Below are 19,787 nucleotides of genomic sequence, written 5' to 3'. Positions count from 1 at the left end.
AAAATTCGTATTCGAATACGAAAAAGCCGTGTCACTGCCACAGCGGCCCGCTCCCCTGAATCGTGAAGCATTAATGATAAGAGCCGCGTTTTCTAGCATGTTGATTCTGATTCTCTCCTTAGTCTTTGATTTTATTTTGTCTTTTTTTACCATTCTTTTTTGTCTTGCCACTGTGGCTCTTTCTCTGCCATCTTCCCGACTTCCGCCTCGACCACTTCCATTACCATGGTGAACGACGGCGATGGCCCTTTTGGGCCCGTTGTAAACGGCACACAAATTGTCTTCTACGAATACCGACCCAATGCAGGAGCATCCTGGACGTTTGTGGTATTGTTTGCTATTGGTGTCGTGGGACATGTGGGCTACTTCTTTTGGCTTCGCGCGTGGCATTTTCTCCCGTTCATACTTGGCGGCGTGGGTAAGCGCTCTACCTTCTGTTAGACATTCGCACTTGGCCGTTGCCTTTAGCTAAAATGATCACAGGCGAGGCGTTCGGCTACTACGGCCGCGTCAAAGCATCCGAAAACCCGCTCGCCGTCGGTCCCTTCATCATGCAGAATCTCCTCATCCTCGGATCCCCACCACTCTTCGCCGCAACGATCTACATGAGTCTCGGCCGGATCATCATAGCCCTCGATCTCCGACGCCACGCCGCCATCAGCCCGCGGCTCACCGCCTTCTTCTACGTCGTCGTCGACATCGGCTGCTTCGTCAGCCAGGTGTTTGGGTCCATCATGCCGGCCTCCGGCGATCCCTCGGCCATCGATATGAGCAGGAAAATCATCATGGGCGGCTTGCTCGCGCAGCTCGGCGTCATTTGCCTCTTTGCGCTTTCTTGTGCTCACTCGCATCGATGGGCCAAGCGCGAGGCGCCCAACCTGAACGCGACCCACGCTGGGATCAACTGGAACAAGTACTACTTGATGACGTATGGAGTGGCTCTCCTCATGTTTGTGAGGAGCTTGGTCAGAGGCATCGAGTACCTCCAGGGAGAGGGGGGATACATCATCAAACATGAGTTCTTTGTGTACGCCTTCGACGCTGCTCTCATGGTTGTTATCATGGCGTTATATCTCTGGATTCACCCGGGGAGGCTCGTCCGCGATCTTGCTCGGTACAAAAGCGATGCATTCGGAGACGAGCGGAACATAATGTTGGAAAGACGATAGGCGGAAGGTAATATGTGGCCTTCAGCTAGTTGGGTACATGTAAAGCTTTCTTTTGTTTCTTTTCATAGAGTCATATACAACTACCTAATAAGCAAGAAGAATTACCGATGAACGACTTCGATGTGCGAAACAAAGTGTCCTATCACTTTCCTCACTCAGTGATCGTTCCTCTCAAGCCAAGGGCCACAAGCCTTGTACTGCTTGTCAAATGCAGGCGCGATTTCGACGATACGGCGATAGTTCTCCTCGTTAAACCTCTTCGCCATTGCTATGACGCCAACATAGAGGAAGTCGGCGTAAGAAACTAACCCTTGTTAGCACCAATCATCCTGCTGGCCAGGGTAACTTACCTGTGTTCCCGAGAAAGAAAGGACCCTCCGTCTTGTTCAACAAGGCAGCAGCGTCCTCGATGGGCTTCTTGGCCTTCTCCCACGCTTTTTCGCCGCCGTTCTTCTCTCCAAACTCGTCAAGGCTCATGCCCAGAAACTCCTTGCGCGTTCTCCAGAAGTACTCGGCGCTGCGCTCGTTCAGAACGTCGCGCGGGGCCACGGGGAGCAGAATAGGTGCCAAGGCGTCCCAAACCGGGGCGATGTGCTTGAGCGCCTCTTGAGACAGGTCTGCGTCGTGGTACAGGGGCGGCTCCGGATAGTCGGCTTCAATGCGGGGGATGATTTTCTTGCTGTTCATAATGTACGTGCCGTCGGGAAACTGAACGGTGGGACAGGTGAAAGGCCTGATCTGGTCGGGGTCGCCTTTGAGACCGGCCGCCTCAAGTCGGCCTGCAATGTCAGGATACTCGAGCCATTCCGTCTTGTAGTCGACCCCCTTGAAGTTGAGAGCCAAGCGCGCTGATTGCGGATGTCAGCTCTGTTCTCTTACCCGCTGGTTGAATGGCCTACTTTTCCAAGTGTTCAGAGACCAGCAAGTGCCGTCTCTGCTAGGAATGTCGAAGAAGATGAGTTGCCCGGACATGTTGTGCTTGTTTATTTCGCGAGCTCTCAATGGCATGCTTAGATCAATATTCACTTCAGATTGAAATATTGATCATGAAATAGTAAGTGAGGAGTTGAAATGGCACGGCATGATGTAAGGTGTCAACAACTGTCCGGTGTAGGGCGTAGGCAGCAGCGACAAATCCCGAGCGGGGCCGATCCACGGATCCTCGTTGCCACGGACGGTCCGCGGTGGTTGTCCCCTCATTGCTGACATACTGCAGGAACTTTTGACATAGATACGAAAACCACCAATGAAAAGCCCGGAAAACATCGGAGAAGCAGAGGAAATGAGTCTTCACATTTGATTAGTTAGCGCGGGGAGTTTGATTGGTTCACTTTCTTTCGCACTATCGTGTCTGCAGAACGACGCCTAATCATCCAACAAGAGCATTACTTTCCATTTTAAAAGAACAAGCTATTCAATTCAACATCACACAGCAACCATTTCATGCTTCTCGTCTAGTTCAAATTCTCGATGATTAGCTCTACTTCCGCATCAGCGACATCGAGGATGTGTTCCGGTGGGTATTGAGCTTTCCACCCAATCTCAGAGCCACGTCGAGATGTGAATGTGCACCTGTCGAGAAGTCAAAGGTATCAGCATACTATGCATACCATATCCAAGGTTGCTGTGGAGGTTTGATACTTACTTCCCAGCCAAGCCCATCTCAACTAGGGATGCATCCACGCCCATACCCCTGGCCATGATGTCGACTGCCTTTTGATCAGCCTTTACGACTTCGTCAGTGGAAATAATGCCTCTTTTGAACAGAGCCTTAGCCATTGCAGCGTAAAGAGCATCCCACTCAACACTACCAGCGGATGCCAAATAGTAACCGTTCTTGCCGCTGCCAGGATTGTCGCCGTTCAGGATGGCACGCATAATTTGGAGGTAAAGGGTTGCGTTGTCTGACACGTGGCATACTGGCCAAGTCTACCATCATCAGATCTAGTACGTGGAGCTTTACAAAGAGGCGAAGCTTACTGGCCGTCCTGGAGTGATTGAGTAAACACGACCAGCAGCTTTGGCGGCTTTGACAATTTCCCGGGTCTGAATGGAAATGGGGTTTCCGAAGCCCTCATTTTTACCATCTGCGTATTTCGTCAGAGATTGGTCTTTTGGGAAATCGATGGCTGTTTTCTTACAAACGATGCAGGGCGCAAAAATGTATGCTTTCACACCTTGCGCAGCTGCCTCTTCAATGATGATGTTGTTGGTATCAACGGCCTGGGTTTCGTCAGACCGTCACACATGAAATCTCACTCTCAATCGACATTTACCGTTTGCATGATAGGGATGGGTGCCTTTTGCGCCTTCTGGATATTGTACAGATCTGGGTCGGTGTCGAGTAACGGGCGATCTGTGGGAGCTCCAGCGTGGCTCGAGAAAATCTTGGCCCCGGTTGTCTTGCAACACACTCGTCAGAGTTGTTGCCTTCTGAAAGTGCCAATCTGCACCACTCACATGAAGAAAATGAACGTCCCCTCCTGTCAAGCGCTTCACTTCTGCCAAGGCCTTAATGAAATTCTTCTGGCCATCAGAGTTGAGTGCATCGATTAGGTAGTACACAATCGTGATCCGATTTTTCACGACCGCGTCTCTGACAGCAATCTCATCCTTGAGTGAAAAGGAAAGGGGTTCGGCGCCATAACTTTTGACGGCTTCAGCTTGTGAATCTGTCCGAACAAGAGCGAACAGCTTGTCGTAACCGCTAAGGCCGGCTTCTTTCCAGCGTGCAAGAAGTGTGCCACCAAGGTAACCTGAGGCGCCAGTGATGAGGATGTTGTGTGCCATTGTCCAGGCGGGCAGATTGAGGGCGCTCAGTGCTATTGTGATGGCTTGAATGGCAATTGAAACCAATCAACCCAAATTACTTGAGTGTTTCTTCTCACTTGGGTCGATAACACAATTTATTTCAACCGGATCCGCAAGCCGTTGTCTTCACTCCATGGATAATCCGGTGGCCATCGAAATAAGACTACCCGGTTGAAGCAGTGGAAGCAGCATTATCAGGCGGCATGGCCTATTTTGGGCCTCCGCCATTGCACTATCCACAGACGGTCGTTTGAATTACTATTTGTAATCAAAGAGGGGATCACCCGTCGGCGATGCACGAATGATGTCACCCTTGTTCTGAAGGCCGATTACTCAGGTGGCTTAGAAAACCGCGAGATCCTAGGGGCTCTAACCGGAATTAGCGGGGCTGCGCCTGTCCGTGGGCGCCCCGACGCCGGGAAGCTAAAGCGCATGCCGGCATGCCGCCCGCCGATCCCCGCGCCGAAAGAGGCCGTGTGGACGGCCAACGCTCTTTGATGACACAAGATGGGGTTTGTCATGAGATTCATTGTCAATTGGATGTTTCTGTCTTTCTTCATAGTTGATTTGGAGCTAATCAGTCTAGTCGGAGCCCATGAGTCTTGCGTCGTGCCGAGTACCTGAACCTCCCCCTCAAGCTTCCAGTATTACGATGCCGGCCATGACGAATGTCCTCGAAGAAGCCAAACCTCGCGAATCCTTCAGCAGATGAACAGTCTCGCGCCTTTCAAGCGGCTCGCTGGCTTCTCTGATTTAATGCTCATGCTGCACTTACGTATCTTCGTCAAGGATCGGTCCCACAATCTCATCCAACACCTCTCGCTTCTAGGGCTGGACTGTCCCACAATCACACTGACTCCGCCGCATAATCCACTTGCCATCGCAATGCCTTCAACCAGAATTCCTGCGATTCCCCGATGGCACAATTGGCTAGCGCGTCAGACTGTTAATCTGGAGGTTGGTGGTTCGAGCCCACCTCGGGGAGAGATCCTGTGTTTTTTGCGTCATTGTGTCTGACCCTAGTGGTGAACTCATTTTTGGTCAATGTGCAGCCTCACTGATACCAAATCTGATGGGCTGTCAAGGCTGCAGAGAGCATTAATCACATGCCACACGTGAGATAGCACGGCTCGCCGTGAAGTACGAATAAGCAACTCACCTCGCACTGAGCCGGATCGTCAGGGACCGGATCAGGAACGCATGCAATTGAGTTAATATGCGCTATTTGGATCCATCTTGCTCTTGGCAAAGCCGCTCCAGCGGGGACTCTAAATGAACCCCATGCAACACGGGCGGAAGATTGGCCCCATTACAGCGCGCATTGCAACCTTGTGTGCCCTGGCTACAGGGGATAGCTGAGAGCCATGATCCCAATCTAGAAGGCGGATTTGCAACCTGCCAAATGCTACATTCAGATGCTACGACAGGAAGTTTACGCGACAAGGAATCAGCAGCTAATGCACATGCAGACACGAGGACCACCTTTTGGGTGCTATCCGGGTTCTCTTTCGAGTTTCTCAAATATGAAGTCTTGCGAGCCTCGTCGAGCAATGGCTTGAAGGCGATCTCTCATCGTCTCGTGCCTCATCATCATGCGATTTGATCTCCTGATCTGGGCAGCAGCCCTGGGGCTGACCAACGTTCATGCTTCCCCTGGTGACAGACGCAGAAGAGATGAAAGCAAGAATTTCACTCTCTCGGGAACCAAAAAGTTTATCGTCGAAGTCGAATCAGTACGTCAGAAGAAGAGACTTCTACTCATGATACTTCTCTAACAAGTCACACCCAGGGCGCCCAACTAACCGATCTATCCCGGAAAATTGAGGCCACGGGATCCACCGTTCTCAGATTGTTCGATAGCGAGATCTTCTCCGGTTTGAGTATCGAGTCGACCAGCGACAATTTGGACACCTTGCAGAGCCTCCGAGAAGTCTCGCAGGCATGGCCGGTCAAGACTTACAAGCTCGCACCTCTCACGCCGCAGGCTTCTTTCAGCGACGACGCGACAGCCCAGAATTGGTCCATACACTACTCCACTGGGGTAGACAAACTTCACGAAGCGGGAGTCTTTGGTAGGGGAGTCAAGGTTGCTGTGATCGATTCTGGCGTCGACTACCGACACCCTGCTGTAAGTAGTCTTTGTGACGAGAAATGCCGTGGTATCTGACAACGGCTGGCTAGCTTGGTGGTGGTTTTGGGACCGGTTTCAAGGTCTCTGGTGGTTACGATCTCGTCGGAGAAGGTGATCGCGACTTTACCTCTTGTGGTTAACCATTTGCTAACCGTCGCAGAATTCGATGGTTCCAACGAAAAGGTGCCTGATGATGACCCTCTCGATTCTTTGGGCCACGGCACACACGTTGCCGGAATCATCGCTGGGAAGAGTGAGTTGTGAGTTTGACCCCCCTTTTCTGAAGGCATTAGATCTCTGAGACTGATGGTTCATTCGTCTAGTTATGCAGGGGTTGCTCCTGAAGCCGAAATTCTCGCCTTTAAAGTCTTTGGTGCCGTAAGAAGCGTCGATCCAAGTTTTCTCCAGAGCGCTAACTGAAGTACTCCGCAGTTTGAAGGTACTGATGAAGATACACTTATTGACGCAACCATCATGGCCTATGAGTCAGGTGTATGTTCCACCACCCACGCGCACAATGGGAATTCGTGCTGATCAACGTCGGACACAGGCAGATATCATCACTGCAAGCATCGGGCGCGCAGCTGGCTTTTCAGATGGTCCCTGGGCAACGGTGGCATCCAGAATCGTAGAGCAAGGCGTCGTTGTCACTATCGCAGCCGGAAACGATGGCGATGAGGGCCCATTCTACGCCAGCAGCGGTTCGTCAGGAAAGGAAGTTCTAGCCGTTGCCTCCGTTGACACGAGCCGAGTGCCTGCTAAGCCGTGGCACGCAACCTTCAGCAGAGAGGGTGTTTCCAACACAACCCAGCTGGCTTACATTCCGCCCGTCAACAGGCCGCTGTGGAACATCACCGGTCTGCCCATCGTTCCCCTGTCCTTTGACACCAAAGCATCAGCTGAAGCTTGCAACACACTGCCAGACACGACGCCGGATCTCTCCAACGTCATTGTCCTCGTTAGACGAGGAGGATGCACTCAGTACGTCAAGCAGACGAACGTGGAGAAGTTCGGCGCACAGTATATGCTCATATACAACGACGACTACCGACCCTTTGAGCTCGTCGCCAACTCGGCATACAAATCGCAAATGGCCCTCATTGACGCCAAAGCCGGTGCGGCGATTATCGAAACAGTCAAGACCGGCGGCAACGTGACTGCAGACTTCACCAACCCTGTAGATCCCAACTGGGCAGTTGGTTTCTTCGATGCTGCCGGTGGGATCCCCTCACAGTATTCCAGCTGGGGCGGTACCTACGAGCTGGAAATCAAACCCGATATTGCGGCTCCTGGTGCCAGCATCTACAGCACCTATCTCGATAAGACATGGAAAGTTCTTTCGGGAACGTCAATGGCGACTCCTTACGTTGCTGGCGTTGCTGCGCTCTACATCGGTAAGTATGGGGGCCGCTCAGTGCATGGCAAGGGATTTGCCAAGGATCTCTCAAGGCGTATTATCTCCTGTGGGGAGTCTCTTCCGTGGCAGGCCATTGAGCCTCAAGCATTACCAACCGACTTCGGCTTCTTCGCGCCGGTTGCGCAGGCTGGCAATGGCCTCATCAACGCCACGAAGTTGCTGGAATCCAAGACTTCGCTCTCGTTTGAGAAGATGGCGCTCAACAATACGGCATCATTCAATGCTAATCATAGAGTCGACATCACTAACAACGGCGATGATCCCGTGGGCTACACATTCGCTGTGGAACCAGCTGGAGGGTTTAACGCACAAGGCAGGACTGCCCAGCTGCTTGCTGACGTGCTTGACGTCAAGCCAATTGAACTTCTCCCAGACGTTACCTTACCCACGGATGCTTTCATCGTCAACCCTGGCGAGACAAGAACAGCTGAGTAGGTATGAGCCGAAGATATTCCCGAAGACCCACTAACAGCCCGTCAGAATCAGCTTCAAGTATCCCCAAGTTGACGACGAGTCCAAACTGCCCATTTACAGTGGCAAGGTTGTCATTACTAGCGGAAATGGAGATACTCTCTCCGTTCCGTATCTTGGTGAGAGTCATTGAATCATATCATTCGTGTTCCCAAAGCTTACTCGATTGAAAGGTGCTGCATTTGACCTCAAAGCTCAAATGACCGAGAAAATGTTCCCAGATGGCTATCCCCTGCAGAGATCCGGCCCCAACAGCCTCGGTATTGACGCGTATCATACGTGAGTGAACATGGTGTCGGCAACTTGTAATCGCCAAAGTTAATGAGTTGCTAGCTACGCATTCAACACCAGCCGGGTTGCGCAGGACTTTCCAAAGGTTCACGTTCAGTTCAAGTGGGGAACAAAGGAGCTGCGTTGGGATGTGAGTCTCTATCATCTCTTACTTTGGAAATTCTCGAAACTTACATGTATTTCGAACCAGATTTTTGATGATGCATACGAGGAGAGTCAATGGAAGTATCCGCCGGTAGTAGGTCAGGATGGATACATTGGCTCCGCCACATACTCGACATACTCCGTTGGTGCGAGCACGTTCGATCCTGCGACGATGGACAGGGACAAGGTGCTACCCTTCCCCATCCGGGGAATTGAGCGCACCACATCATGGAGTGAGTTGACTGATCGCTTCTGGTGGCTTGGAAAGTTGGCAAACGGCAGCTATATTGCTGCAGGAAACTACACGTACGTTCTTCTCCGACTTTAGTCCCCAATGAAGTCTCTAACACTATTCGATAGCATGCGCTTTGCAACTCTCACCCCCTTTAGTGAGCCTTCGGAGTCGGAAAGCTGGGATATCTGGAAGACACCCCAAATTACCATTCTGCCTTATACACCATGAGAGGGGCTTGTTTTTCTACGTTCTGAGGGAAGATCTACCAAAAGGTACATGTAGTAATACAGCTCTGTCTGAAGGGGAAAGGCCACCGAGCCCTTTTTTTCCTCCTCAGACAAGAGTAAAGTCCGTGAAAGGGACGAACCCTTGTGGTGCTCGCACAGCATACCTCCGGCCCTCACTATCCGTGCTGAAGAACTCGGAACCAAGCTTCTCGTCAACCTCTTCTGCCCAATGTAACAGCTCACTGTCCATAACTCCGTGAACATAACAGTCACCAACAACCTTGTACTCTTCGACTTGCCCAGCTTCACTTTCCGATTTGGACTTCCTAAGCACAAAAGGAGTTCTGAATCCTTCCAGAAGAACAATGTAGTCCTCAATCTCTGCGTTCCACGGCAGAGTTGCCATGAAGTGGTGCTCCAACTCCTCAGTAGCATAGTGCATCTTCCTCTTCGACTCTTTCTTCTCCTCCTTGCCATCGTCGTGCTCGGTCTCCGGCTTTTTGGGACCTCTTGTTCCCAAAATGGCAAAGCGTCGACCTTTCTGTACTTCTTGGAAGGGGACTGTGTAGGGGATCATTCGCCTTTGAAGATCAGCCTCAACGTCCTCGTCGAAGTCGAGTAGCCACACGAATATCCCACTCTGGTGAGCCCGAATTCCAGGGACGTTGAAGTCCTCTGGCGAGTCAGGGCCTCGGGCATAGAATTGCTTAAATGCCGCGACAGCGTCGAAGAACTCGTCTGACGCAGAAGGCTTTGCTTGATCTTCAGAGTTGTCTTCGGTCAAAGATGGTTCGGTCGCCTCGCCATTGTCTTGCACCGGTCTTCGCCCGATCCTCTCACCATGCCAGGAGCAGTCAGCGGTCATGGTGCGCACCAATGCGTCGTGCATGCCTTCCTCGGCATACCGCTCTGCGACATCTTCGACCATGTTTGTTGCGAGCGTCAGAATGAAGTTCCGAGCATCTTCGTCATTGAAGGAAGGCATGTCGAGTTCGGGAGCGAATTCGAAAGCACCAAACGTCGACGCAGAGTCGTCGTGAGAGTAGTACTTCCATGCTGCCCCCACCACATTGACACGTGAAATAACAGCTCCTCGAACTGTCATCTTTGGCTTATCTCCGACATCTAGAACGGAGACCTTAGGTGTCGATGTTCCCACGCATTGGTACACGTGACTCTGGAGGGTTGAGCGGGACTGCTTCGTCCAGTCTGGGACCCACGAAGGAAGGTCGGGAAGGTCTTGATCAATCCCAGCGTGGTGCAGAAGGTCTACAACCCGTTCAGTATTTGCAATTTCGGTAGCTACCTCGGTAAACACCTTCGATGCGGTATTTTCGGGGGAGTAGTCGGGAATGATCGAGTGGGTGACGGCGTCGTCGGTGAGACCAAGCAGTCCGTACACCTTGTCCCTCTGGTCCGTTGCAAGATTGTTTCTGGAAAGACACAGAAGCTCAAATATCGTCGGTTGTGTTGGTATGATCTCTTGCGAAGAACTTTCATCGGCTTCCTTGTCTTGTCCATGACGCTGGTCCCGGAGTACCTTAAAAGAGCTCGCGGGACTAAGGTGCATCACTTTGTTGAAGATGTCTGCGTAGGGGCCGAGCCGGAGCGTGCGAGGCAAACCATGGCTTCTGGCCATATCCCAAAAGTCCGTGATGGCTTCGAGGCTGATGGCTGTAGTGTCGTATAACACCACAACCTTCTTCGCCAGAACGACTTCCTGAAGAACCCAAGTACGGAAGTACCAGTCTTGGTTCCAGAAGTCCATCAGATTATTCCAAACCTGTTGGCCCTCCTCGGTCTTGGGATCAGGCAAGTTGACCTTCTCCCAATCCTTGTCGGACTGAACCTTTTGCCGAGTGTTGTTAGACCATATGCGTGTGAGAAAGGTCATGATGCTGATGGCGCCTTGTGCATTCTCAGAGCTGTACGCGTCGTCCTCTCTAGTTCCTCGCCAGTCTCCAGGCTTTTGGGACATTTCCGACTCATTGGCCTTTTCCTCCCTGGCATCGTCACCGATACCAAAACTCAACATGTCCTGAACTCCCAAGCCGCCCATGCGGTCATCCAAGGTATCTGTTTCATCTTGTCCATCCGTCTCGGGCTCAACCAGGGCGTACTTGTAGTGGCCTGGATGAGCAAGAATCATGGACGCATTCCGATAGATTGCTCCCATGAACAGGACTTGAGAACTCCGCTCGGCTAGGTCGTCTTGGTTGATGCAAATACCATCCGCCCAAAGCCACGCGTCCGGGTGCCGGTTGAGGCAAGTTTGGATTGCATGAAAAAGGTTCCCGGTGACAGATATCATCTTTCCGTTGCAGTTGACACCGATGAATCTCTTAGGGTCTCCCCAAACGTACGAGAGGCAGAAGTACGGCGGCGCTTCATCGAGGCTGAAAGTTTTGAGTTGAAGCTGACTGACGATGCCATCCTCTGATGGAGATGCAAGCCTGAGGAGTCGGAACTGGCGCTTCTCCGGGTCGAGTGGCGTGTATCCAAATTCAATCGCACTGTTTTCAAAAACCACTCGAGGTGCTCGCTTCCAGGTCGCGTCATCTTCGCCCGGCGGACGGACGTCGTCCATTTTGCCGATGAAGGAGTACTTGCTGTTCTCCTGTTCGTTCGCAGACCATGGGGTTGATCTGAGAGACACAGTGTTGGGATCGACACCCTCTTTGCGTGCGAGGTATATTTTGAGGGCTTCCGTATTGCCGGCGGACAGCTGGTCCAAAGCGATTTGAAGCTCATAGCTGTCCGGGTCCAGGTCGGAGGGATCCACCGGCTGGTTGGCCGGAGAGTTTTCGTCAGCCATCTTGCGATTGTCTTTATTCAGATGATATTTTGTCAAGGTCATTGTTGATGCGGTGCAATGGTCTTTTTGAATAAGTTGACGTGGTCATCTGTCGTCTCAGCTCTGCTCCTCTCTAGGCAACAGTAAGTCTAATTGGGCCAGGGATCAGCAAATCACACCGCCACGCTGGAATTTTTAGGCATCTCTCGTAAGCACGCATTCGGTCTATTTTCTATCGCGCCTCGGGTCGGAAACGTTATGATGATTCCGAGCGAGCTTATGAGGTTTCTTGAATAACATGACTGTGCTGACTCGCAATAAGTGAAGCGAACAGTAATTCTCCGATGTGTTGGTGCTGACTTCACTGAGGAACCGTAATTAATTAGGCTTTCGGGCCCCGACGGCTCCACTAAAAACTGCCGGTCGGCGTCCCGCGGAAGAAATTCCCTGGAACAAGCGGCGCGGATGGGCCCGGAAGTCAAATTAACAAGTCACTGAGCATGAAACGACCACTTACATTACCTGACACGCACAGAGTCAAACACAAACACTTGCAACGAGAGATGAACGGTATCAATCACAGCCTGTCATTTTCATCTATATGTTCATCGCCATTGACATCCTACCAATGTGTCCTAGCCCAACCCCATTCGTAGCATTCTCACCATATTCCAGGTTGCGATGCTTAGCTCTCAAGAGCAGACGTGTCGACACCCATGGTGATGTAGCCGACCATTCCGTTCTCGATGTTCTCGCCGTCCAAGGGAACGACCTCGATGATGGGGCTGTAGCCGCCGATCGTGCTCTGGTCGAACAGGCTCTGAGAGTCCTCGACGTTCTTGGTGCGGTTGATCTGGGTGTGAGAGACGTAGGGCTCAAGGGCCATGATCTGAGCGGAGACGTCCTCCTCAAAGTAGATCTGGCCGGTGTTGATGAGGTTGCCGGAGCTGACGGTGCCGTTGGCGCGGACAGACCCTGCCGTGCATTGTCAGCATACGATCAAAGACTAGATGCAGGTCAAGAAAAGAAGAAGGTGAACGTACAGTCAGTGAAGACCTGGGTGTGGATGTGGATAGCACGCTCGACGTAGAAGCCGGGGAAGATGGTCTGCATCTCCATAATGCCCTCCGAGTTGGTGGGCCACATGCCTCTGAGGAAAGTGGTGTCGTCGGTGTGGAGGTCAGTGACGCCGATCTCGAAATCGGTAATGTTCAACTGGTTGAGAAGCTCCTCGAACCGCGTGTTCGGGCTCAGGTGCGTGAACGACGAGTAGCTGCCGGTCGCGTTGCAGTGCCAGAACGAAACGAGGGCGTCAGGGAGCGGCTCGCAGGTGGCCATGTCGAGGATGCCGACATCGAGCGTCAGGGGGACGCCGACCTCGCCCTCGGTCATGTCCATGCGCAGAGTCTGCGAGCGAGGCCAGACATAGGGGCCCTCGGTGACCTCAGGGGTCAGCACGCAGGTGTTGTTCTGGACTGTGATGAAGGTCAGTCGCCATTGCCTTTGCATGCTCTCAACATAGATGTCTTGACTTACTGCTGTCGTAGTAGACACCCTCAGTGTTGATCACAACACTGGAGTTGCCAGCGCGCGCCTCCAACTCGGCCGCACGCTTCGCCATGCGCTTGGCCTGTCTCTTCTTGTGGAACTGAGCAGTCTGTCCAGCACAGCGCTTCGCCATGGCATCACGACGAGAAATCTCGGAGCGGGAGAGGATCTCGTTGTGGGCCAGGGCGGAGGCCGTCAGGAGGCCGGTGGCCAGGAAAGAGCTGAGCTTCATAGCGAAAGAGTGGATGCTCGAGAAAGAGTGACTGCAGAGATTGGAGAACGAGGGTGATCTGCGATGGAGAGAAGACACAAGAAGAGCATTTCGAGAGAAGGCCCGAAGGCTTTATCTACTCTTCCCTACTTACTGAAGCAGCTACGAGAAAGAAAATTCTGCCGTAGCCATGGTTGATACTCACGTCGCGACGGGCATGGATCCCATCATCCCTTGTCGTGAACCCCCATGTTTACACGATGCTGGAAACAACAAAAATTGCCCCCTTTTGATTAAGCAGATGCAACCCTACGCAGATTTCGAAATGCAAGCCAGATCCATCCAAACTCCATGATGAGAAATGCGTTCGAAATGTTTCGTCAATTGGTTCCTCGAGGCCCAGACCGGAGCCACCCCTATGGAGCTCACCCGACCCACAAGGACCGTGTTCCGGCCCCGGTGCGCCGCGCCGCGTGAAGTCGGCACGGGATGTGGGAGGAATGGAGCCGCTCGCGAGTCACGAAACCCGCTCAGCGCAAAGCCCAGTGCGACTTGCCCCTTATGAAAAAGGCCTACCGGGCTCCAGTTAAAGAAACTGGGCATTGCTACTCTACCACAGAAATGCGCCTCCCACATCCCGAGGTCAACTGGACTTCTTTGATGACGTCTTGCTTGGCGATGGCACTTCTCCTTGCTTTTTTCTTCTTCTTCGATATGTGTGTCCACAGAACAACTGGACACCGCCGGTGGGCTGACAAGGTTGCTGGAAAAGGAAGCGCGCGCGGAAGCGATTGCAGAACACCGGGAGGTAAAATCCTGCCGCTTAGTCTTGCACGTGGTTGTTTTATATCCTAGGGGTCCTTGGTATCTTGCAAGGAACATCATCTGGGCTTCCTGAAGGAAGCACTCGATAGACGCCAGGCTGATAAGCATGACAACGCAGAAGCGCGTTCCTGGATTGCCGGCTCTGGAAATGGCCCCATCAAGTCGTGCTCCGTCCTGCCCAGGGGCTAGCATTGATTAGACAACATTGCTCAACCAAACGAAGCCATAAAGGTCCGGACGAAAAAGAACGACTGCCCCCCTTATCGACGCCTTCCATGATGACAAGGCTCCTAATGTCCACCCTGAATGGCGACGTCCAGGGCCGGACCCATACCTCGCAACGGTGCCGATGCTCCATTCTTGTTTCCGACCCAATGAAGACGGGACGATCGACTGCTCCGAGCTGCCGGGGGGTGTTGATGTCAAATCGGCCTAGGCCGCTGGCAATGCCGGCTGAGATCTTGGCGGATCGTCCTGCCCTGGACTGCCGCCGCCAGGGCGGTTGACTCGAGAGAAGAAGGGTATTCTTGGCGAATCGGCGGTGCAGGATTCGTCCTTTGCTGAAAGCTCTGTTCGTGCCCGCCGGATGATGTCCGTTGTGGACGTTTACCTTCTGTTTTCGGATGAAGGGTCAGGTCGTTAGACCGTATGCAGTCTCCTAAGTAAACTCAGATACAAATCTAAACCATTCCTCAGACCAAGCCAATATCTACATTACATTTATCGTAGGAATCAGGATCGATAAGAGGGCAGGCAACTTTCTTTTGAGACCGATCGGTGATAGCGGGATAAAGCACCTGCTACTTCGTTGTGTCGCGTACTCGTGTGGCAATCAAATGAACACCAACTAGGCGAGGGAAAGAATCCCAGCGTGCTTTTCCTATGATTATTTGTTTAGTAAAGCAGAGTTCTTGGATCACACTAGTCTCTCGGTGGTGTGCACCCCCACGCTGCACATGGGGCTGAGAAATGATCTGCCCAGACGAAAAGGATAGTCCATCAATGCATACAAAGCAAGCCATAGAAGACCCGGCGCTAGAGCCCAAGTCACTGTGAGTATCGTCATCGTAACTAACCGGGGAGCAACAGAAGACGAGGCTCACCGCTATGGTGAAGTCGAAAGGTTGTTTTCGATTCACTCTAGGTAGGGTGGCATATCGACTGTTCGATTGGCCAATTGCGATCAACGCGTTGAAACTTGCCTCTTCATGCTAATAAGGGGAAAACTATCCGACCCCCATGCAATAATCCCGCGCGGGACCAGCCCATCCTAAACTCAACCCAACCTCGGTATGATATCTTGCTATTCCAGCCTTCGCCGCTTATATATCAACTTTCCGACGACTGCGAATGTTGCCAAGCTCGCTCACGCTCGATCTGTCCGGTTGCTTTGAAATCAACCAAACCACCCTTCAAAAGTTCATAAGGCATGAACGTCGAATGGTGATCCTTTCGTATTATTCAGCTTGCCAAAGTAAGCAGCTTCAACCTTCCAAAGGGGCCGGATATTTGAACTCTTTTTTTTCGTGAGTCTAGATGTTACTTTCTAACTTACCCTTTCCTTGGACGTATAGCAAACTCCGCAATGAACATCATGTCCTTTCAGAGTGCCGCGCGGGGTCTCGACCGCTTCAACCGAGCGTACATCTCGTCTTCAAAAGCCTTGATGAAAGGCCTAACATTCTCCTCGGCCGCCGGCAACATCTGTGTTGCAAAAAAACCACACAGTCCCGTAGTTCGATCAATCCACTGCCTAAAGTCAGCATTTCCCTCGTTATTCATGGCGGAGACACTGTGACATACCCAAAACACATTCGACGCGCCGCTCCAGATCAACGTCCCGTACCTCCTATTCGGGTGCTTCTCCCCATCAACCAGCAACCCGCCCAGCCCCCAATCATACTCGCCTGTGACAGGAAAGTGCCCAACCGCCCATTCCGGCGTCTCCATCGCCTCCAACAGACTCCTCTTCGCCTTCTCCCCCAACTGCGGCTTAAACATCTCCGCCGTCGTCCCCGGCCTCAGCAACTTCCCATCATCAAGAAGCAACGACTCCAACACCTTCATCACGTCCCCCGCGGTCCCATACACGCCCTGCCCGCCCAAACAGTCCGTCACGCCATCGTTCAGCTCGCGGCCGCGGTGCAGCTTCACCTTCTCCGTCTCCCTGTCGCGCGTGTTCATCCCCCACAGCCGCGGCCTGACCTTCTCCACTCTAAACGTGAAGCTCTCCGCGCCGAGGGGGTCCCAGATGTGCGAGCGCATGTAGTCCTCCAAACTCTGCCCGGTCACAGCCTCGATAACTTTGCCCAGCCAGTCGGAGCTCGAGCTGTACGCCCAGCTCGCGCCGGGCTCGTAGATGAGCGGGTACACGAAGCGCTCTTCCACTGTGGCGCCGCGCGTAGGCTTGATCCCGTGGTGGGACTGCCACTCGCGCGTCGCAGAGTCGAGGAAGTCGTAGCTGTTGCCGGCGCTGTGGGTGAGGAGGTGGCAGAGGGTGATGGGCTGTTGGCGCGGGACCTCGATGGGGGCGCCGGAGGCGGAGAAGCCGGTTAGAATTGGCTTCTGGGCGAGCGCCGGGACGTGGTGGGCGACGTCGCTGTCGTCGAGGGAGAGGATGCCGCGCTCGACGAGCTGAAGGGCGGCGATGGTGGTGAGGAGTTTTGTCACCGAGGCGAGGGTGAGGACATCGTCGGCGGCTAGGGGCTTGCCGGTCTTCAAATTATCCCCAAAGACGTGAGAGTACTTGAAATGTCCTGCAGAGATGATGTATGAGTGAGAAGATTCAGTCACCCGGATCGTACAAAGACTCACCGGACTTGTCCCTGGCGTAGAGCATCACTCCCGGGATATCGGCGTTCCGCACTGCGGAGTCAATGAAATCTTCGAAAGATGACATGATGTGTATATGCCGGAAAACGTCTCAAGAATATAGATCCGCTCTTCCGTTGCCGTTGACCAAAATCAGACAACAAGAAGATGTGATGGTGAAGTCGAGGTGACAGCTGGCCCCGGCATTCTCATACCGGCTTATTACTAATCCGAGGAGGCTCATGCAGATCCCCCGCAACAACCCCAAACCCGGAGGCATTTAACGGGGCCCGGTACCCGCATAATCCACCACTTTAACCTCGGCATCTCCTTTCGTCACCGCGGTCCGAACTTCAGAGCACTCATATCAACATCAGGGTTGTATTCACAGGTGGTGCAGCCGAAGCTGCTCCAGAACCTATACACAAGAACAAGAACAGCATTCCTTCCCCGTTCAGTCATTCACATCCAGTCATCAACATCGCAAAGCCAGAATGTCCGGCTCCCTTTCCAAGTTTTCGGGTCGTAGCTCCAGTGCTCTGGAACCCCTCATCGAGAATCTGCGCTTAGCAGCCGACGTAGATGGCGTTGGCGAAGAGAGAGTACTGTGAAAATGTCAGCATGAATGTTGCCCGCCAGTGGTCGGAGAAACCTTACGGTGTCGGCGTGGTTGAGGTTCTGCGCAGCGGTCAGGCTCTGGACGCAAGAGTATCCGTAGCAGGAAGACTGGTCGGTGGTGCCCTTGATCTGCGACAGGTGGGTGACCTCGTGGACGGCGGTGGTGGCCTATGCTCTGTCAGTAATTCCACTCACTCCAAGGTCGCATCACAGCAAAAACGTACCTGGTCCTGGGCGTGGCAGGTGCGGGACAGCGCGGTCATGGTGAAGAAGGTCGGGCAGTTGACCATGTAGCTCTGGCTGGGCAGCGTGTAGGCGATGACACCCGACGAGCAGGCAGGGTAGATATCAGTGCAGTACTGGCGCGAGACACCGGAGGTAGTCGAGCCGCACTCGCTGGCGACCTTGGCAAACACGCCAGCGACGGTGTTACGGGTAGCAGTCGTGCTGGACTTGAAGTACTCGGTCATCTTGGCCGCAGAGCCCGAAACGGCAGCAGACGACGCGGCGGCAGCGAGGGCGCGGCAGTTGCTCAGGGCGTTGGTGGTCGCGGTGCGCTGGGTGCCGGTGCAGTCGCTCTGGACGACGGTGCGCTTGACGTGCTCGTGGAAGTCGCGGCGGACCTTGGCGGCGGCGGCGCCGTCGACGGCGACGGAGAGCACGTTGGACGCGAAGGGCGCGGTGCCGGCGATGTCGGTCGAGTCCGCGTCCGCGTAGGAGAAGGAGCCCTTGGCCGCGACGTCGAAGGTGCCGCCGGCGGAGAGGTCGTGCACCTCGGCGACGTCCCACTCGACGGAGACGGTCTGGCCGGCGGGGATGACCTCGAAGGCGTCCTCGGCGAGGCCGGCGGTCTGGAGGCGGAGGCGGATGCCGTCGAAGGCGACCTTCTCGGCTATTTTCGTGTTAGCATGCGGTCTTCAGGAGGGGAGGAAGGCGCGAGCGACTCACAGCCAGCAAAGACCTCGGCCTTCTCGACGGCGAGCTTGTCGAGGATGGAGCCGGTCTTGAAGACCTTCAGGTCGGAAGCGCCAGTGTTAGTGATGCTGGCCTTGACGCCGGAGTTGCCGACGGCCTCGATCTTGACGTCGAGGGGGCTGTCGCGCTTGTTGAGGTCGACGACCACGGCGCTGGCGAGCGCGGCGAAGCAGGAGAGACCGGTGAGGAACTTCATTGTCGCGGAGTGCTTGGGCAGAAGACCGAGAAAGACAGGAGGACCAGAGAGAGGGCTGGATTGGGGTGACTGGGCGGAGACCGTTGGCGGGATGAGGGAGTGAGGTTCTCTGGATTGCTGGCCATCAAGGTTCTCAGACGCGATATATATACTTGTCGCGATTCCAATGTTTTTGGTGTTTTCTTTCATCGTTTGTGCCTCAACCGACGCATGTCGACGACTCCCTGGCCATCATCAAAGCCCGCCCCAGCGAAATAAGTCGAATCGACGTCTGCCAAGACGGGAGTCGCGACGAATGAGGAATGTGCGAAGCGAGGGCGTCTATGCTTCTTCTGCGGATATGAGGGGCCCAGGCGAGCCTAATGCAGCGAGTGCCGGAGGCATGGCGAGGATGAGGAAGGCATCGAGCCCTGATGGATGCGACAGTCGATGATGGACGGGGGTCTTCATGTTCGCCAAGAGAAGCCAAGAGAGAAACTCGATCTCTGGGTGCCGAAGGATACGCAGTGAGAGAGAGGTCCAGACTGCGCGGTTGAGATGTTGTGTGCAATCTGGGGAAAGGACGTGGGATTAAAGCTCTTGGCATGTCGCCGCACCGGGGACTTTTTCTCCACACCTCATATCGCCAGACGCGCCCGAGGGGGTGATTAAGGTGATGCAGGATTAACCGAACCTTGAGCTAAACGAGAATAAGGTCGAGGAGCTAGCCACTACGAGCGTGGAGATACGTGATGAGCAATCAGGAACGCGGCGGACTCCGGGTCCGTCTGCCATCATCGTTACTCTGAGAGACACTAGAATGAGATAGGCATCTGGTAAGAAGGTGTCAGAACAGCTAATGGGGTCGGGATAAACGAGTTTCTTGCCCCAGAGGGAAGGCGGCTGCATCGCCTGTGGGGTGATGTGATGGGGG

General features: G+C 53.6%; 8 protein-coding genes across 8 annotated transcripts; 2 read left to right on the top strand and 6 right to left on the bottom strand.

The window, feature by feature from the left end:
* Positions 1 to 225: 225 nt before the first annotated feature.
* Positions 226 to 1,169, top strand: GCG54_00009865 (Protein RTM1; the record flags this gene model as incomplete). The annotated part of the gene is made up of 2 exons (XM_045409802.1): positions 226 to 418; positions 484 to 1,169. 2 exons carry the CDS (start codon positions 226 to 228, stop codon positions 1,167 to 1,169), a joined length of 879 nt encoding a protein of 292 aa, XP_045271339.1.
* A 155-nt stretch (positions 1,170 to 1,324) lies between these two features.
* Positions 1,325 to 2,141, bottom strand: GCG54_00009864 (uncharacterized protein; the record flags this gene model as incomplete). Its single annotated transcript, XM_045409801.1, has 3 exons — positions 1,325 to 1,473; positions 1,520 to 2,017; positions 2,069 to 2,141. The coding sequence occupies 3 exons, from the start codon at positions 2,139 to 2,141 to the stop codon at positions 1,325 to 1,327; spliced, it is 720 nt and encodes a 239-aa protein (XP_045271338.1).
* A 482-nt stretch (positions 2,142 to 2,623) lies between these two features.
* Positions 2,624 to 3,989, bottom strand: GCG54_00009863 (uncharacterized protein; the record flags this gene model as incomplete). The annotated part of the gene is made up of 6 exons (XM_045409800.1): positions 2,624 to 2,741; positions 2,815 to 3,098; positions 3,150 to 3,256; positions 3,311 to 3,392; positions 3,446 to 3,571; positions 3,630 to 3,989. 6 exons carry the CDS (start codon positions 3,987 to 3,989, stop codon positions 2,624 to 2,626), a joined length of 1,077 nt encoding a protein of 358 aa, XP_045271337.1.
* A 1,583-nt stretch (positions 3,990 to 5,572) lies between these two features.
* On the top strand, positions 5,573 to 8,897 carry GCG54_00009862 (Minor extracellular protease vpr; the record flags this gene model as incomplete). The annotated part of the gene is made up of 12 exons (XM_045409799.1): positions 5,573 to 5,713; positions 5,770 to 6,108; positions 6,162 to 6,222; positions 6,272 to 6,371; positions 6,435 to 6,489; positions 6,544 to 6,603; positions 6,662 to 7,959; positions 8,009 to 8,118; positions 8,173 to 8,278; positions 8,333 to 8,420; positions 8,481 to 8,740; positions 8,795 to 8,897. 12 exons carry the CDS (start codon positions 5,573 to 5,575, stop codon positions 8,895 to 8,897), a joined length of 2,721 nt encoding a protein of 906 aa, XP_045271336.1.
* A 105-nt stretch (positions 8,898 to 9,002) lies between these two features.
* GCG54_00009861 (uncharacterized protein) lies at positions 9,003 to 11,711 on the bottom strand (the record flags this gene model as incomplete). Its single annotated transcript, XM_045409798.1, has 1 exon — positions 9,003 to 11,711. The coding sequence occupies one exon, from the start codon at positions 11,709 to 11,711 to the stop codon at positions 9,003 to 9,005; it is 2,709 nt and encodes a 902-aa protein (XP_045271335.1).
* Positions 11,712 to 12,375: 664 nt separating this feature from the next.
* Positions 12,376 to 13,470, bottom strand: GCG54_00009860 (uncharacterized protein; the record flags this gene model as incomplete). Its single annotated transcript, XM_045409797.1, has 3 exons — positions 12,376 to 12,665; positions 12,734 to 13,165; positions 13,227 to 13,470. 3 exons carry the CDS (start codon positions 13,468 to 13,470, stop codon positions 12,376 to 12,378), a joined length of 966 nt encoding a protein of 321 aa, XP_045271334.1.
* Positions 13,471 to 15,876: 2,406 nt separating this feature from the next.
* Positions 15,877 to 17,173, bottom strand: GCG54_00009859 (Acyltransferase mlcH; the record flags this gene model as incomplete). The annotated part of the gene is made up of 3 exons (XM_045409796.1): positions 15,877 to 16,023; positions 16,078 to 17,030; positions 17,089 to 17,173. 3 exons carry the CDS (start codon positions 17,171 to 17,173, stop codon positions 15,877 to 15,879), a joined length of 1,185 nt encoding a protein of 394 aa, XP_045271333.1.
* Positions 17,174 to 17,651: 478 nt separating this feature from the next.
* Positions 17,652 to 18,874, bottom strand: GCG54_00009858 (Neutral protease 2-like; the record flags this gene model as incomplete). The annotated part of the gene is made up of 4 exons (XM_045409795.1): positions 17,652 to 17,690; positions 17,743 to 17,871; positions 17,928 to 18,595; positions 18,652 to 18,874. The coding sequence occupies 4 exons, from the start codon at positions 18,872 to 18,874 to the stop codon at positions 17,652 to 17,654; spliced, it is 1,059 nt and encodes a 352-aa protein (XP_045271332.1).
* Between the last annotated feature and the right edge of the window lie 913 nt (positions 18,875 to 19,787).

This window comes from Colletotrichum gloeosporioides (genome assembly GCF_011800055.1).
Source record: "Colletotrichum gloeosporioides strain Lc1 chromosome Unknown consensus_1, whole genome shotgun sequence".
Classification (NCBI taxonomy): Eukaryota; Fungi; Ascomycota; class Sordariomycetes; order Glomerellales; family Glomerellaceae; genus Colletotrichum; species Colletotrichum gloeosporioides.
The sequence above is the reverse complement of the archived record's forward strand: the minus strand, read 5'-3'. Positions and strand labels throughout refer to the sequence as shown.